This window comes from Notothenia rossii, assembly GCF_949606895.1.
Source record: "Notothenia rossii genome assembly, chromosome: 8".
Classification (NCBI taxonomy): domain Eukaryota; kingdom Metazoa; phylum Chordata; class Actinopteri; order Perciformes; family Nototheniidae; genus Notothenia; species Notothenia rossii.
In genome coordinates this window covers 51,380,071-51,399,003 of record NC_136906.1, presented here as the reverse complement: position 1 = coordinate 51,399,003, position 18,933 = coordinate 51,380,071, and the positions used below count along the sequence as shown (strand labels likewise).

Genomic DNA, 18,933 nt, shown 5'->3' with positions numbered 1-18,933 from the left:
CGGCCTGACTTCTGCTCTCTCCTCCGGGCTGACTCCTGCTCTCTCCTCCGGCCTAACTCCTGCTCTCTCCTCCGGCCTAACTCCTGCTCTCTCCTCCAGGCTGACTCCTGCTCTCTCCTCCGGCCTGACTCCTGCTCTCTCCTCCGGGCTGACTCCTGCTCTCTCCTCCGGGCTGACTCCTGCTCTCTCCTCCGGGCTGACTCCTGCTCTCTCCTGCGGCCTGACTCTTGCTCTCTCCTCCGGGCTGACTCCTGCTCTCTCCTCCGGGCTGACTCCTGCTCTCTCCTCCGGCCTGACTCGTGCTCTCTCCTCCGGGCTGACTCGTGCTCTCTCCTCCGGGCTGACTCGTGCTCTCTCCTCCGGCCTGACTCCTGCTCTCTCCTCCGGCCTGACTCCTGCTCTCTCCTCTGGCCTAACTCCTGCTCTCTCCTCCGGCCTAACTCCTGCTCTCTCCTCCGGGCTGACTCCTGCTCTGTCCTCCGGCCTGACTCCTGCTCTCTCCTCCGGCCTGACTCCTGCTCTCTCCTCCGGCCTGACTCCTGCTCTCTCCTCCGGCCTGACTCCTGCTCTCTCCTCAGTGTCTTCTTCACAGAAAAGAAGACCAACGAGGAATAAAGTGGCAATTAATGGTATGTACGGGTTAATTAGTAATTATGTTATTTACATAGACTGAAACTGTGTTTGATTTTGCACATTGAATTAGTTAAAGAGAGAGAAAACAATCATCGGTACAATTAGAATACACCACCTTTTGTTTTGTTTAAGACTTTGCAGTATCAAAAGTCTCAGTGCCATTGTGAACAGTTTAATTGAGCACAATGTGATGTTAGGCAATGTTTAGGAGGTTATTGCTGAACTTCAACTTATTCCTTGCAGAATGTCCCATTCATCAAGGGTCAGACACTTTCCCTTACAAAAAACTACTGAGGGAACGAATCAGGGAGGTTTGTTTAGAAAATATTTTTAAAATAAATAAACAATGACAATAATGTTTCCGTGGAACCAAGTCTTATCTTATTGGATTTTCGTATACTTTGTTTAAAAGGAGTGTTTCAGTCTTAAGCATGACTGCTAATGTAAATATTGAAATTACAGTAACAATAATTTATTATTAATTTAAGGTTGAGGTACTTGTGTAATGCTTCATGTCGCATTAATGCATCATGTCCAGCCATTTATTTGTATATTACATTTTTTCTTGTAATCCTTTGTAGGTGAATTCCTATTCTTGGCAGTACAAATATTTTTTAAAATTATAATAGTATTCCAAAATATTAAACTGATGGGGAAAATGCTATTGACTATGTTACAGTCCTTCATATGTTTGAGTTAATCGTACCTACTATTATTTCAAATTATCATTTGATTTCACTGGACTTTTTGTATTTACATGTATGACATTTGAAAAAAATGAAGTTTACCTAAAATCTGTGTTTCTTTACTCAGGGCCATACCGAGGTGTTGGTGCAGTGGCAGTCTTGCTCTGGATGGTATGTATCTAATCTGAAGTTTCCTTCAGTGTAGCTGATGGGTCTGGCAGAACAGGGGCCACAAAGTAGTCTTACCAACCAACTTCATCAACCTTGAGATCTCTAACTTAAACATTTTGGGTTCCTCAGCAGTAAATTGAATTTAGTTGATCACATGGGGGTTGGGAGCCATGTCATCAATGGCTCTATCAGACGTTTGCGCCATAAAGTAAGACATCCAAGTTCTCTGCCCTTCGTCATTCAGACATCGCGCCCTAGAAACGCTGTCTGATTGTAACACATAAGCAGGGAAGTATCCTACATTGAAATAGAAATTAAAATAAAATATACAATAGAGTTTATCCTTGATCAATATCACTAAAGGTTAAATGATTGATATGTGAGGCTGGATGGTATTTGATCTCTTTTGTAATTACTGACTTGTTACATTTGTTCTTAACAATTATACTATAAGTATAGTTAGTAGTAGTAAGTATTATTATTTCTGTGTGCAGTCTTGCAGGCAGTTGTCTAAGTTTATTGCTGTATGTTTGGGCATTGATAAGACAGCAAATTCAAAGAATTGGTCAAATGAAACATTGACTTTGAAATAAAAAATGTACCTTGTATTATATATGATGTACGTGTTATATATAAATATATACATTATACTGCACTTTCATCATGATATTTTTGAGTGACTTAGTGTATCTTCTCATTTGAAATAGCTTTGTCAACATACTGTAGAACTACATATTCCAAACAGTTGAAAAAAAGTAATACTTTTTGCTGTGTTTCTGTTTTACAGTGGGGCGAAGTGGAACAATTCCTGGGAGCCAAAGGAAAACTTTCCCAGTTAAATATGGCTGACTTTTTTTTGTTCTACTTTGGAGTAATAAAATACATATAAAAAAACATCGATGTAAGTGTTGTGCCTATTTGTGTTCTTATGTTATCAGTGAGCTGAAGCCAAGACAAATACAAATATATGTTTTAAGTGTATCCATACAAACTCATTCTCTAAAACTGTCATGATTGGTCTGTTGTGAATGACACCCATGAGGAAAAAGGTCCTATACATTATATCACATCGGCAGGGCTGTGATGTGATGAGGCCCTCGCGAGCGTCGACGGGGGGGTGGTGTGTAAACCCTGGACACACCAAGCCGATTACAGCTAGTGGAGCCTCGCAGCAGAAACTGTGGCGCGCTCAATTGCGCCGCATTTGCGCATCAGATGAGGCTCCCTCCACAAGATGAGGGCGAGAGGCAGACGCAGTCTGTGTGATCGGCGTGTATGGAGGGGCGGGCCTGCACATCGGCATATCACAGACTGGTGCATACATTGTACAGGCGGCAATTTGAAATGGAACGCAGCCCACACACGGCAGACAAACCCAAACACTTTTGGAACACGCCACCTCCAGACACATTAACATGCACTCCCCTAACTTTCCCCTAATCTGACATTGTATTTCATTCCATAACATATAAATATACTGTTCACCCATGTGAAACACACACACTGAAACCAAAATAATTTACAAACATGTAAAAATCTTTCATATGCGATGGAAACTTCTGAAGCAATGGAAACAGGAGTCAGAGAGACACGAGGAGAGCAGGAACTTTGATGGCAAACTGATGGTTTATTCACAAGACATGTTGTGTGCCACGAATTGACACAAAAGATGCCAAACCAATTCTGAAGATCTCTACCCCAGACCCATATTTAGCTAGTTCTAATAGAAGAATCAACATTGTGCATAACAAGATAAAACCAACACCTCTATCAGCTGACGCCAATAGGCAGGAACAGGGAGACAAAACACTGAGAGCACAGCAGCCAAGGCTACAGGTGCCTGTGCTCAGTCAGGACAAGACCTGGGGGGTATACCATGAAACTGGTTCAACCTAACCTGGATATGTTTGAGTTAGCCGGTTGGCCTAATCCAAAACATACGCCCTCTCGCTAAACGGCACTACGACACGGGTTATCAAGTGGATCGCTCAAGCCAGCCGTGTCCTATCTAGTTAGGTGCGCGTTCACATAAAAGGGGTAGTATTTGGAGCATTCAACCAATCACAAACATGGAGAAGCGTACTGACAGTGCAGCGCGTCATACTTCCTGAATGAAAAGTCAACTATATAATTAGACAAATATGAAGACTTTAAACATCCATGACTCAAACACTTTATCCAGGATAAAAGCCACATAGCTGCACCTGCAAGGTGAATACAGCTGGTACAAGAAAAAGTGTTTGAATGCGTACATTAACAGGTTTATGATATGCCCCGTCTAAGACACGATCTGACTTTAATTACATTTGACTCGAGTGTTTCGTAATGTGTTGCTTAAAATAATACTTCTGCATACACTATGTGACACTGTAAGTGTTGCACGGCCAGATACGGCTCAGCTGACTCAGATAAGGAAATATATGATACATTATGATGTGATGCCGCAGACTGTACTGTTACTTTGATCCAGTTACTTATGTTGTGGCAGATATTTAATTAAGCTTTCTTAACGCTAATGTTATAATAGTCAGATTGCTCTGAAGATGGGAGGTGATATTCTATTAATGTTTACATTCACACGTGAACACGTTTGGTTCTATGCAAACTCAGTAATATCCATTGTGATACAGTTATAAGGCCTTCACAAGAGACTGTCAGTGGAGATTAAAGGGGATCAGGAGCTCACGTCTTCTCAGAGTCCTTGGTATCTGGCTTGATGATTGTCTCACATTTCTAAACTTCATGTCAATAACCTGCTTAAAAAGCTGAGGGTTAGGCTAGGTTTCTTCTAATCTACAGGAACAAGTCCTGTTTCTCTGCTTGAGGCCAGGAAAAGGCTAGTCACTGTGACCTTTTGACCTGTGCTGGATTATGGTGATTTGATTTATATGAATGCACCTGACAATTGCCTGGTCAAGTTAGATGCTGCGTATCACAGTGCACTGAGATTTGTGACAAACTGTAAAGCATTAACCCATCACTGTACCCTGTATGCAAGGGCTGGTTTGCTTTCACTAACTGTACGGAGGCTCAGTCACTGGTACATTTTTATATACAAAGCCATGTTAGGGAAACTTCCATCTTATATCTGATCCCTGATCTTACGGACAATTGTAAGTGGCTACTGCCTGAGATCGAATGCTGTGGTTTTATTAAATGTGCCAACTGCTAGGACTGTCTTCGGGAAGACCGCTTTTAGATGCGCAGCTCCTCTGTCTTGGAATAGTCTGCAAATTAAATGGAAACTGAGCAATCTGGTGCCACTAAAGGTTTTTAAAGCTCGGTTGGATGCTACTCAATCGGAAGCTATTGGTACCTGTTTATGTGGATAGTTATGTAAATGATGCTGTATGATGTCCTTTTGTTGTTCTGTTTATGTTTTTATGTTTCATGTGGAACCTACTTGAGCAGGTCTCCCTTGAAAAAGAGATCAATGATCTCAATGGGATACACCTGTATAAATAAAGGTTTGAAATTAAATGAAATGAGAGTCATCATCATCATGTTCTCTCTGCTGCTGCTGCTGGCAGCTGGAAGTGAGTCAACACTTATTATACTGCTGTTTAACAGGATAATCTGTCATATAACTTTTTTTGTATTTGTACAGGTGTGAAGTGTGAACAGTTGACACAGCCAGCCTCTGTGACTGTGCAGCCAGGTCAACGTCTGACCATCACCTGTCAGGTCTCTTATTCTGTTAGTTAATAATAATAATAAAATTCAATAACGCGCTATAACCACTAGGTGCCCGTCTATCAGCTGTGCACCGTTATGGTGTAAATACTGCCTATCTACCAATTGGATCAAATATAAAAGTCAGCCGAATTACTGTTGATATTGCAAGGAGACATATTGTGTGAAAATAAATCTAAGATGTTGTTAAATGGCTGATATATTTGTGATCAACGTCACGTTTTCAGTTTTGGCGGCAGTTCTTCCTGTTTGTATAGAAGTCTTCTCATCAGGGCTCTATAAATAGATAACTACGGCAGATATGTAATATGTAATGCAGCCGAACCGTGTATTACAATGCCGTTATTTGATTAGCTCCAAAGAGAAAAGCAAGCAAACTCGGAATAAAGTATTATTATTTTTTTTTTTAAATGTTTTCGGATTTCACATCGCATAAACACCATTTCCCAACGTGCATTGCGGCTAAACCATGAATCACCGAGCTGAGGATCTTGGTTATGGCTAGAAAGGATCCGTCTTGTGTAAAACTCTCGCGAGAGTTCGGCTGAATGTCACGTGGCTGAATGTTTACGTTTGGCAGGCAGCCTTTCAGTTAGGATCGTTAACATCAGTTGGCAACTTCAAATGATGGTGAGAAGCTAAACTATCTATTAATTATGTCAATGACAGGGAGTCTGATTGTTGAAAAGCGGTCTTGCTGGTGTTCAAAGAAGAATGACAACACTGTAGATCACCAACACTATGGTTTATTTTTTATTCACAGGCAAGTTAACGTTGTCGCAGTAAAAGTCCCAAGATAGCTCCTGGTGCAATAAAATGTTCCCTTGCAGTGTTTTACTATTAAGTCTGATGTTTCTCTATTAATATTGCTGCTGCATTAATGTGTATGTTGCATCATGTTACTGCTGTAGATGTGTTTCCGAGCCGCTCCGATAACAACGAGAGTTACAACGAGAACGTGACGTCATATTTACACTACACGGATCCTTTCTAGCCATAGAGCTCCTGCGGATGATGTCACATATGCTGGTCACGTGACGAGAAACGAAGGGGGCAGCCATTTTGGCAGTAATCGCGTCAGTAAATTCATTGGCAGGCACTGGCAGACTGTCGAGGATGGTGGATAACTGCTGTGCACCAGGTTGCACAAATAGGCGTGGGAAGAAGAAAGGTGTATCTTATTATCGCATTCCAAAAGACGCGGAGAGGAGGGAAAAGTGGATCGCAGCGATTAAAAGAGCCAGGAGCCGTCTGAACAAGACTGAAAGATGGGACCCCCCGGCCGTTTGCTTTCGCTTATGCAGTGATCACTTCATATCAGGTGGGTGAAGGAATACAGTACAATGCTACAAAAAGTTTTCAAAAAGCAAAAATACAAACTAGTTTCAGACGCACTGCAGTAGCTATCCAAGCTAATAAACAAACATGCTAACGTGACACTGCCGTAGCTAGACAAGCTAATAAACAAACAATGCTAACGTGACACTGCCTATCAAACTGGAATAATTTAATACTTACCCTTGCAGTGATGATGCCGAAGTTTTTGGATGTAAGACTCCACAGTTGAATGTTGTTTACGAAGCCGGACTGACACCATTTGTAAGCCTCCAAGCTTTTGTAAGCTCTGAGGGAGTCTCCTGAGTACACTGATGGAAAGCTTACAAGATAGCTGTGGATGTCCGCGTAGCGCAAGTCGGGTACATCGTCTTCAGAGCAGGAGGTTATGCTCTTGAAAAGCACACCGGGTGCATTATATGGGTCGCTTATATTTAATCTTTCTAATTTTGTACTATAAAGCCGAATTTCACTTGAATTAAAATGAGATGTATACTCGCACGGTAGGAAAACGCTGGCGCCGGTCGTCATGTTTACTGCCAAAATGGTGGCTGATAACCAAAAGTCACGTGACCGCAGGAGCTCTATAACCGAGGATCTTGCCTACGTCTATTTCCGGTATTGTTTTTGACGGATGTATTTTGTTATACACACATTCCTTCACATTTAAATTAAAATGTACATTAAAGTATTTCGTGAGGCTTTCTAAAATGTTTTAAAATATAACTACGGTTCGAGTTGAAGAGTTTATAAATTAACATGAACCAAAGCTGTTGCCTGGTAACGCAATCGTGCAACGTCACGTCCGTTAATTCCACATCCACACACATCGATTTAATAAATGAATGTAGCCTTTGTATCTGCTAAAAGAGGTGCCGACCAGCTGGGGAACAAGAAAATTGGCGAAATTGAGTGTGACTATTACAAATTAAATAATTATTATATTAATATTGATAATAATAACAACCGACCGTCGGGGTAGCATTTGCTTGGCATTTCCGGGTATATCTCCACTGGTTGGGCCACGTTAACAATACTGTGTAATTTTCACGTTTGAAGGGACGAAATCGTGACAGCTTCACGTCTCCCATCATGGTAAATCGTCACATGTTCACGTCTTGCCGTGATACCGGGTTGTGCTGACCATGTCCATGCCTTTATGACAACAGTGTACCAATCTTCTGAGGGCTACTTCCAGCAGGATAACTCACCGTGTCACAAAGCTCAAATATTCTCCAACTGGTTTCTTGAACATGACAATGAATTTTACTCAAATGTCACAGTCCACAGTCATCAGATCCAAATCCTACAGTGCACCATTGGGATGTGGTGAACCAGAGATTTGCGTCATGGATGTTCAGCCGACAAATCTGCAGCAACTGCTTGATGCGATCAGGTCAATATTGAGCAAAATCTCTGAGGAATGCTTCCAGTACCTTGTTTAATCTATGCCATGAAGACTTAATGCAGTTCTGAAAGCAGATGGGGGTCCAACCCATCCTAGCAAGGTGTACCTAATTAAGTGGCTCGTGAGTGTATTACTTAGCTCAATTTGTATTGTTAGTGTGTGTCTGTAGGAGTAAAGTCTAGACACATTCTTTGGATGTAAGCATTGGCTAATTAAACAGATCATGATTAAATGACATGATGATAATAAGGGTGATCACCAAAACCTTATACCAGGGGTGGGGAACCTCTGGCCCTCGAGGTAACTCGGATCTGAAGGTGACTGATAACTGCTAATGGCATAGTTAGTATACCAGACATAGTAAATGCAAAGCAGGATCATATAAAAAAAAGGTAATAAACAAGCCATTCAATCGTAATACTCGTTTTAATACGTTGACATGCATACAACACAATAGACTTGTTAAGTCCTGTTCGTTGTCCTGTTTGTTGTCCTCATCACCGTCCTGTTAGTTGTCCTCATCACCGTCTTGTTTGTTGTCCTCATCACCGTCCTCATCACCGTCCTGTTCGTCGTCCTCATTACCGTCTTCAATGTCTTCCTCCATCATGAGAAAAGACGAGTCCGAGCCAATACAGCTGTAGGTGCTGGTGACTCTGCTCAGTTTCTGCTCCAGAAGATATTGATGGTGTAAAATACAGCAGTGCAGTCCCCTGTATCCCTCTTCTGTTATATCGCTTGGAGAAACTAAAATAAAAAGACAAAATGACAGTCTATGTAAGGCAACTTTTAATTAGCATTGATGTTGGTTGCATATAAGCAATTTTAATGTTTAACTCCGAGGCTGTATATTAGCTAAAAAGATTTTGTGATTCAGAAAAAATGCAATCATTACAGATGCTATTCAGTGATAGACATTTGACACTGGGAGGGGGGCAGTGGCAAATGTTATAAATCGGTATTTGTGGAACATACTTTGGTTCCTGATGTCGTCTTTTGTCTGATGAAGGAGGCGGTCCAGTTTGTCCAGTGCCTGCCTCAGATTTTGACAATGCTGGGTCATCTCCTTCACAATGATGACTTTCTCCTCTTCCATACGCCTGACCAGCATAACCTGGTCAATAAGTCGCCTCTTTGTGCGCAGGTTCACCACTATAATGGAAAAAACACAAAATATAACAACCACAATGGTAAGGCTAATAAAAACAAATAATATCCGTTTGTATTCAATCTTTTTAACTTAAATTGACCAAAACCTTAAAATCTGGTAAAAAAAAATTCAACCTTGCCGCTTGCTGAATTTTTTCAATTCTGTCTATGTTGGCAGAATTACATTCAGTATGTCTTGAGATTCAACATTAGTATGCAGTTCAGGGTGGTCAGGAAGGGTTTTACTGTTTCCATAGATGTGCCTGTCCCAGTGAGACTAGACTATTAAGACTTGATAGGGCAACATCATACAGACCTTTCAATATAATTATTTCAAAATGATTTGTTGTGATCATGATGATTTGTGACACCTATGTTGACAGCTCTGTGTTACATTGGTGATTGTATTCTAGTACTTCAACTGAATTTATGGAATATCTAGGGCAAACAAAAACAAGTTGTTTCTTACCATCTCCTTGCGCCTCCAAGGGCAGAATGACATCCTCAGACAGACCGCATGCTGCTCTCTGTGTCAATTTTCTCTGAACAGGCATCAATGGTGTTGTACTGCAGTATCCTCTCTCTGAGTTTCTTCTTGAGCTCTGTCAGTCTTCTCCGTTTGCGTTGCCTTGTTTGGTTGCTGTCTGTAAAGTAAAACAAAATACAAATAAGCTAATATTAATAATACAAACAACAACAACAACAAGAAACAAATATTGTTTCTAGATAACGTAATAATAAATACCATTTTGTCGACAGAGGTCGTGTTTCTTTCTTCGGAGGGAATAAATAATTTCATCTATTTCTCTCTGGAGCTTCTCCTGGCTACTCTGGGCTCCATGTTTCTCTTGAAAACAGAAACAACAAGGTGTAATCATAAAACATGAAGCCAAATGTTTGGAAATATGGAACCAAATCTATACCACAGTGATCATATAACATACCAGTGGCTGCCCATTGCTTGACCTCCAACACCCACTGCTCCGTGTCCTCCAGGGAGAGGTTCAGCTCTTGCTTGAGACTCTCAAGATTGTCCACTTCAGTTTGTGCTCTCTGTGTAGTCTGTTTAGAATGTTTAATAGGAAAAAGTGAATCTGCGTTCCAGTGGGTTGAGAAGGTTGTTTTTTACTGAATTCCTTTATGCACATTAACTGACCAGACAACAACATGAAATGCTAAACACCTTCTCTTCAAGGTTGGCAAGTATCACCTTAGTGTCCCTTTTTTTTCAAGATCAAGCAGGATTAACATTATTATTATTATTATTATTATTATCCAGAAATTCAGATGAATCAACCTATAGTGCTTTATTAAAAACAAACAGAACAGAGACTCTCTTGGCAGAACAGTGTGCCATGGCAGCACCATCATAATGAAATGATTGCAGAATACATTCAATTCAACAACATGTAGCTAAGGATGGTGTTAAATGACTACAACAAGAAACTCGGATATTCTTAATATACATTTTGAAATGCAGCATGGACGTCTTACTTTGACAAATCTCTTTGAGAGTGTCTTGTGGAGATTCTCCACCTTCCTGTGGTTCCATTGCATAGCCAGCACGGTTATCATATCTGCTCTAGCTGTAAACACAAAAACATGAAAATTCATATGAGCTTTACAATGTGGCACTACTTAAAACTATTTGTTTTCCTCTACCAACCTGATTTGGTCATGTATTTTGTTGTCAGAGCTGCCCTTGAGAGGAAGCTGTTAACCTGTTCCACTTCCTCGCCGACAGTATTTCCAGCACCTTCCTGGCTTCTGCCACCCCACTTCACCTGCTCAGAATCATAAACAATGAGATCTAGCTATTTAGTTCAATATTATAATTTCTTGTACTGTACATCTTTAGTTAACATCAGTGTCAGGAGCAATTTCAGAAAGTTAAAATGTTCTGAGATTGAATTATGCTTTGAACTACAATGTCACAACTGCAGTTATTTGAAGCTCTGTTCATTCATTATTTCTACAGTGCGGATATATTTACTAAAATAAACATAATGGGTTTTGGAAGCCTATCCTTGTGACAGTCTGTTTTGTAACAATTTTGTCAACATTTGTAACTATTACAATTATTCCACAGGCTTGAATAGAATATACTACATGGTATTCTTATGTGCACTACAATTTCTAAAACATTTGAATCTAGTGACACAAATGTTTAACTTGCATACTGTACCTCGCATTTGCCTGTGTGGGCCTTGGCGTGCATTACAGAGAGAAAAGGTTTCATCTCTGTAAGTGGTTGGAGCTCAGGCAACTTTGCTGCCATCTTCTCCAAATAAGGCCAGTACCTGTAATGACAAAATCAATTAGCTTTTCCAGTTGCATGATGGCATAATAGTAAAAAGATAAACCAGGTCCTTAAAATTACCAGTACAATCCTTGTAACCAACATCAGCATTTATCCAAATGAATGCTTTTTTTGCTTTATATCTACTGGATGTGCAAGAATTAAATAGATAACACGTTTCCCACAAACACTTCCAATTTTGCAATAGTTATAACTACCTGCAGGCAACATCCATACAAAAGAATGTTGCATTCGCAACTTCAGCCAGCTCCTTCTGCAGGAACATTGGGTAGGCATATATTTCACCACGGTAGTGATTTAGGCCTTGTAGCAAGATGCCATGTCTGCACACAGCTATTTGCAGGCCTTCCTCGTCCACCTTGGCCCTGGACTTGTGTGAGGTTTCTCTGCAAGCTGTGAATGTTGCCGGTCCACAAACATCACGACCACTTTTCTGAAATAGACACAATCTGTTACATTTAACCCTGTGCTAAGAAAAATAAATAAAGGGTTAGGGGATTGAATATATTCTTACAATCGTCATCTGGCTCCTGATTTTGTCGACAAAGGCAGACACTTTACTGTCCTGGGCAATGAACAGTCCATCAAATAGAGACGGTTCATCTGTCCTGCGAAATTCGAGAAAGAAATTGTAAGCAACATTATCATACATACATAAGTTTGATTGTGTCCTCTATTTAATGTGGCCAATTTGCTTTTGCCATAACATTTTCATAAATGTGGAAAAGGTCTTTGTGAATTTGATCTGTAATTCTGTGTAAAGTCTTTTGTCACCATTATTTAACATTAGTGAAAAGTTTACTGACTTCTTGTAAAAAGGTAAAAATAAAAGTACATCCTTTATATTGCTGGGCATGTAATAGGGCAGAGGAAGGCATAGAAAAAGGTTCCTGGGCAATTTAATACATTTTTCATAAAGCGATTATATCCAAAACTGGTTCTTAGCTCCAACATATCCAACTAACGTCAACCATTTAACATTTTAAAGTTGAGTTAACTTTACAGGCGTCATATACAATAATGTTTATGAATTGGATTTATATAATTATGTGTAATTTCAAACCAACTATTGTTTTCTGATGGTCTACAAACTTTGGAAAAGAAATTGCAGAGTTGGGGAAAGTTAAACATTTCAGCAAAGACATTCAGCTTAGTCAATAAAACAACAACTAAAATGAGAATATGATTTCACTGACCCTCTGGACTTCTTGAAGCGATAATGCTTTCTATTGCCATCTACAGCCAGCATGTCAGGTGTGCAGGCTGGGCATTTAAAGGGCTCCACCAGGCATAGATCTTCTTGTCTGTAATTACAGAAGGCAAACTCCCGAAAGACTCTGTGGAAGGTATCGCTTCAGATTCTGCCTGTCTGGAAACAAGAATGGTATTCATTTGGTTAATTAAAAGTTTGGTATTCAAAAATCTTGAAAAACACATTTTATTCTTACCCTTCCTGTGGAAAACGATCGATGTTCAAGCATTTTTATAAATACTTGTTGGGATAATGCTGGGCTGGCCAATTTCATTTGCTCGAATGATGTGAACACATCAAACTTAAAAATAATTTTGCAGCTGTCGGTTGCTGGCCAGTATTTGTATCCCAACAAGTCACCTATGCTCGGGGACCATTTGGCGGAACAAATTGGACAGCACACAGAAGGCAGACGAACGTTGTATGGACCTGACAAAAAATATAAATGTGCAATTTGACAGCTATCTATGCAATGTAGGACAAAAGTATAATAGTAATCCTGTATTTCTGCTTGATCGTCTTCTGGTGGCAACAAACCAATGATAGTCACCAACACGGTCTGCTTTCCTGGGATGATGGTGAAATCTTGGCTTGGACCACAGAAGCAGATTTGGGATGGTGGAGGAATTGGAAGCAGACACACTGCAGCAAAGACAATTTCAGAGATTCATATGCATGTTAGGACATATTAGGACATGTAGTCAATACAAATTGAGACATTTTAACAGTTAAAGCAAACTTCCGACATGGTGAAAATGATGCCGCTGTATATGTAGTGCACATTAGGAAACCATGGTAAGGGAATATGTAATACATTATTTGAACCCACCTTGTTCACAGAGTCCATATTGGCCACTTTCATCCACAACCACTAAGGATGTGGGAGGAATAGGTCTGTAAAACCCATCAAACATGGCTTCCCTGTCATGGAAGACATGTTTACCATGGATAATAGGGTCACATGCCGGACAAAGAAAGGGAGTTCCTGGTGGAACACAGTCCAAGCACCGGACCACAGCATCAGCAGTTTTGCATTGGAGACAGGAACGTGTAGTGACAATCTCTGCAGCCAATTTCAAATGAAGGAGCTCCGGCATTGCAGCTCTGAATTTTTGTTCACGTTTCAACTGTCTTTGGGTCCATGTTGATGCAGTGGGTGTTTCTTCTGATGATGCAGGGACAGTTAGAGAACCCAACAGGTTTCTCAGTGTCGGAAGATGTTGATCTAAAATAACAAAAAATTTAAAACAAATCATGGAATTTAGTTTAATTTAAAAAAGATATTCCATACATGGCTTTTCACTTTATAATGTATCATGAACAAAGCTATTACATACTACAAACAATTACCTACATTTGAAGTTGAAGGATAATTTAAGAATTTATTGTGCATACCAAGACTTGGGACCTGTAGAGGAATCTCATGTGTCTCCTCGACCTCTGGGGACTCCAGAGAGCTGGAAGGTTTAACTGCATAAAACAAAGTACGATGATATGGGAAACATTATTGAGGACCGACCAACGACATTAAAACTTAATGAAACACTAGAACTAGATTATATTTTACAGACCAGATCGATTCTTATTCCAATGTTGGGCTATAATGTTCCCATCCAGGTCCCTCTTCCTCCAGGAAACATTTGATCCTTGCGTTATTTTCTTTGGTTTCTTTGGTATCTTAATATATAAATATATAATGTGGCTAATATACGATTTCCTGAAGAGGTGAATTTAGTAGCGAAATGATATAGAGTGGTGCAAACCGAAGCCTACTGACTTAACACTACAACTATAGATGTCGAGATACTACCATGCTGAATATTAAATGAAGGTACAGTTTATTTGAATACATTATTGTTTACAGGCGAGAGTAGCATGTGACAACATCCGGAATGACCGGAAACCAAACGAGCCGAGAAGTATTGTTTAGAGTATTGATTACAGCGTTTAGAATGTGTTAAATGAAAAGTGATGAAAGAGAATATGAGGAGAAACGGCGTGTTAAGCATTTATTGAATGTGAAAAGAACCTATCCTCTGTTTAAATGCAATAACGGACATTGGAGACGAGGTGAGCCGGCTGGCGGGGAGGAGCCAGCAGAGGATATATAACAGCACCGGAGGAGAGATCCATTCTCTTCTCTTCCCTATCGAGGAGCGGATCACAGCTGTTTGTCTGACTGAACAATATCATGCTTGTGACCAACCCGCGCCTTTTTTAATTAAAGTACCCAATTGAACTTTCACAGAGACTCCATTTAGTCTCCTTTTAAAGCTTCTCTCCTGGTCGGGAGAATAACGAACACAGTTAACAATCTGGTGAATTCCCTGACGTGATCCCGCTGACCGAGGAGAGAAAACCAACCGGCTGTTTCCTGGAGACGCTTGCAGCCATTCGACACACAAGAGCTCAAATCAATCGGTAAGAAGATGCCTGTTATGACAAAGATTCTTCACTAGTTAAACTAGGCAAAGTTAGATTTGTGTGTTTGATGGCAGCTGGCTGATCCTGAAAATAGCTGTGCATTTTACATTACATTACATTACATTGCATTTAGCTGACGCTTTTATCCAAAGCGACTTACAATAAGTGCATTCGACCAGGAAGATACAACCTTTAAGAAAACAGAATCATATAAGTACATCAGGTTTCATAGAGCCAAACATTTCAAGTGCTACTCAACTGGCATTTAGAAAGCCAGCCCTTTATTAGTATATAAGTGCTTTGTTAGTAATTCTATCGCTCGAAGTGGAGTCTAAAGAGATGAGTTTTCAGTTTGCGTCGGAAGATGTGTAAGCTATCTGCTGTCCTGATTTCAATGGGGAGCTCATTCCACCATTTTGGAGCCAGGATAGCAAACCCACGTGTTTTTGCTGACGGGAACTTGGGTCCCCCTCGCAGTGCGGGTGCAGCGAGCTGTTTGGCTGATGCAGAGCGGAGTGCACGTGCTGGGGTGTACGGTTTAACCATGTCCTGGATGTAGGAAGGGCCAGATCCATTCACAGCATGGTACGCAAGTACCAGTGTCTTGAAGTGGATTCTAGCAGTTACTGGAAGCCAGTGAAGGGAGCGGAGGAGCGGTGTGGTGTGGGAGAATTTGGGAAGGTTGAAGACCAGACGAGCCGCTGCATTCTGGATGAGCTGCAGAGGTCGGATGGCACATGCAGGTAGACCAGCCAGGAGGGAGTTGCAGTAGTCTAGGCGTGAGATGACGAGAGCCTGGACCAGAATCTGCGCTGATGTCTGGGTCAGCTGGGGACGTATCCTCCTGATGTTGTAAAGCGTGTATCTGCAGCAGCGGGTTGTAGCAGCGATGTTTGCAGTGAAGGACAATTTGTTATCTAGGACCACACCCAGATTCCTTGCAGTCTGAGTCGGGGAAACAACAGAGGTGCCGATGTTGATTGTTAGGTCAAGAGTGGGACAATCTTTTCCCGGAAGGAAGAGCAGTTCAGTCTTGTCAAGGTTGAGCTTGAGGTGATGAGCAGACATCCACCGAGAGATGTCTGCTAGGCAAGCAGAGATGCGTGCGACGACCTGGGTCTCTGAGCGGGGAAAGGACAGAATTAGTTGGGTGTCGTCAGCGTAGCAGTGGTATGAAAAACCATGCGGGCTAATGACAGACCCGAGCGAGTTTGTGTACAGGGAGAAGAGGAGGGGACCAAGAACCGAGCCCTGAGGGACCCCTGTAGTTAATTGACAAGGGTCGGACTCGGACCCTCTCCAAGTAACCCTGTAGGTGCGGTCGTTGAGGTATGAGGTGAGGAGGGAAAGTGCAGTGCCTGAAACTCCAAGTTCTTGGAGAGTGCGAAGGAGGATCCGATGGTTCACTGTGTCGAATGCAGCAGACAGGTCCAGAAGGATGATGACAGAGGAGAGGGAGGCTGCTTTAGCAGTGTGCAGTTCATCAGAGACAGCAAGGAGAGCAGTTTCTGTTGAGTGACCTGCCTTGAAACCAGACTGGTGCGGATCCAGAAGGTTGTTCTGATGGAGATAACAGGAGAGTTGTTTAAAGACAGCGCGTTCAAGTGTTTTAGACAGGAACGGGAGGAGAGAGACGGGCCTGTAGTTAATAACATCAGACGGATTGAGAGTGGGTTTCTTAAGGAGAGGGTTTACTCTTGCCTCCTTTAACATTTTAATGTTAAAACAACCCAAATTGATAAAATAATCACTCTAAAACCACGAGGGGTTGTTTTGTCACAAGCAGGGTGAGTTCACACTTTCTTTTGTTCCATTAACCCTGCATGCTATTAACCACGTGTGGGTGTTGAATTTTAAATATATAGTGTGTGGACATTGTACTTCGGATAGGTGCCTTGCTGCTTTCACATAGGTGTCTCTTGTTACGGTAATAGTTAGTTAGCCTATGACGTAAGGGTATATAGCCCATTTGACGATTTTTGTTAAGATCTGGAGACATAGCGAATCGGTTAAGGGCCGAGTAAGTGAAAACCAGCGGGGCATAGTGAATCAACTCAGGGTTAAGACCGAAGTCAGTGCTTTAAAGAAAGTCCTTTTCAAGAAAGGCTTGGTTAAGGTCTAAGCCTTTATCAGTGGTTAAAACTGTTCTGTTTAAAAAAAGATATTGCGGGTGGGTTACGGTAATTGGAATTACAACAGCAGTGCAGTAATAAGACGACGGTCTATTATCAGTGGCTGATAGGTCTCCATATTGGTCCCGGTTTGGCGTGTCCAAATAGCAACAGTTAACCATAGTCGACTATAAAGTCAAATATTACGTGAACAGGTTTATAGCTAGTGCGTAAGGGTTCCTAACTTTAAGTGATGATATCAATAAGATAAAGCCCATAGTCGACTATAAAGTCAAATATTACGTGAACAGGTTTATAGCTAGTGCGTAAGGGTCCCTAACTTTAAGTGATGATATCAATAAGATAAAGCCCATTTTTTCATAGTAAACTAGATAGAAATGTTGTTATTTTAAACTAAGCGTTGTTTTGGCTTGGATTTCAGGGTTTATAATACCACACCAGTGGTTTACTTTGTTACGGTTCGTTTAAAGATCACCTCGCCATTGTTTAAACTCCCACCTGAGAGCCGCATGGACAAATCTCTTTGTCTACAGGTCAGAGTGCGAAATAATCGGGTGCCATCTTGTTTACACCCCACATGTGGAAAAACAAAGACAGGGCAATCGCCATTTCGTGAAATGCAAATTCAATTTGCTTTTTTTGCTTTGAATTTGCACTTACACAGAGCATCCACCAATTAGAAGTAGCAGAGTAGAACATTTAGCAGACTATTTTTGTAATTACGAGAAGGATACAGATTACAAGTGATGTTGTTCCCCCACACAGAAAACTATTGTGTCCACACAACTAGTGAGGTCAAGAAGACGGGCTTCCACCCAAAATATGCAAGGGGCGGCGATACACCTGACGTGAAGCTGTCCAGACCTGAAAACAGAAACTCGATTCTGCTGTGGTGAAGTCTGGCTACAAAGGGAGGTGTTCCAATAGGGTCGCTTGTCTCAAACCAGTGAAGAAGTCAACAAGAACCCAGCAGAACTAGAGAGTGACTGTTAGTGGGAGAACTGTGACGGAGCGACAGAGACTGGCCCAACATTTTCCAGCCAGTACATAGATAGACCCCGTCAGAAGACCGGGGCTGTGTTTAAAGGGGAACTTCATTTATTCTTAGCCAGAAGTGCAGTTTTTAATCAAACAATTATGTGATTTATGGAGTCAGATTACATTTTTCTCATAAACACAATTTTATAATCGGTCTGAAGTGTCTGTTTTAAGGCATGAGCCGCAGATTAAATAACATAACACTGATTGAGAGCTTGGATGAAGAAGTTGTAGGGTTTTTACAACAGTTTCAAGAATCAGTCTTTATTTATTTATTCTTGAGTAACTTTACTGATTTATAGTGTAGTGCGTAAGGCAATATCTCATTTGAGTGAGGGGCACCAGCCCTTCATGCAGGTCACCCTCTGTGAGAATAGTTCATATTTTCCCTCCAGTTTGGAGAAATATTATTTTATCATATGTTAGTTCAGCAGTGTCAACCAATCCTCTAATCCTAGAGTTATTGAGACGCATTAGCGACACCAGGGGTATTGTTTTTCGCAGCAACGATGATGCATAATGCCATGACAAAAGCCATTATTGAAACAAGTAAACTATTATAAGTGCTAATGGGAAATGTTTTGTGAATATGCATTTATGCCATCAGAAAACCATAAATCATACGATATTTTTGTACGCCTTGTGGGTACACGGAGAAATTATATTTATTTAATGCAACGTTATGGGTTTTA

The 18,933-nt window shown here is 41.1% G+C and overlaps 1 protein-coding gene and 1 long non-coding RNA gene across 3 annotated transcripts; one reads left to right on the top strand and one right to left on the bottom strand.

Moving 5' to 3' along the window:
• Positions 1–399: 399 nt before the first annotated feature.
• On the top strand, positions 400–2,586 carry LOC307015313. 2 transcript variants are annotated; one of them, XR_013801465.1, is made up of 3 exons: positions 400–629; positions 1,447–1,490; positions 2,278–2,586. It is a non-coding gene; the product is annotated as an uncharacterized lncRNA (long non-coding RNA). The 2 variants fall into 2 exon arrangements; XR_013801466.1 differs by having other exon boundaries at positions 877–1,490.
• Positions 2,587–8,414: 5,828 nt separating this feature from the next.
• LOC307017212 (uncharacterized protein) lies at positions 8,415–12,746 on the bottom strand. Its single transcript, XM_079646763.1, has 11 exons — positions 12,592–12,746; positions 11,910–12,003; positions 11,593–11,828; positions 11,261–11,375; positions 10,742–10,859; positions 10,570–10,661; positions 10,020–10,137; positions 9,821–9,922; positions 9,545–9,719; positions 8,902–9,078; positions 8,415–8,673 (listed from the first exon to the last, which is right to left on the bottom strand). The coding sequence occupies exons 1-9, from the start codon at positions 12,642–12,644 to the stop codon at positions 9,580–9,582; spliced, it is 1,068 nt and encodes a 355-aa protein (XP_079502889.1). The 5' UTR covers positions 12,645–12,746; the 3' UTR covers positions 8,415–8,673; positions 8,902–9,078; positions 9,545–9,579.
• Positions 12,747–18,933: the final 6,187 nt, after the last annotated feature.

Bases quoted from the DNA above. Each gene is read 5' to 3' on its own strand.
- LOC307017212 (XM_079646763.1), bottom strand. From the start codon at position 12,644: ATGCTGGCTGTAGATGGCAATAGAAAGCATTATCGCTTCAAGAAGTCC. The intron at 12,004-12,591 runs GTCAGTGAAATC...CGAATTTCGCAG, and splicing joins CGCTTCAAGAAGTCCAGAGG to GACAGATGAACCGTCTCTAT. The intron at 11,829-11,909 runs GTAAGAATATAT...TGTCTATTTCAG, and splicing joins TCAGGAGCCAGATGACGATT to AAAAGTGGTCGTGATGTTTG.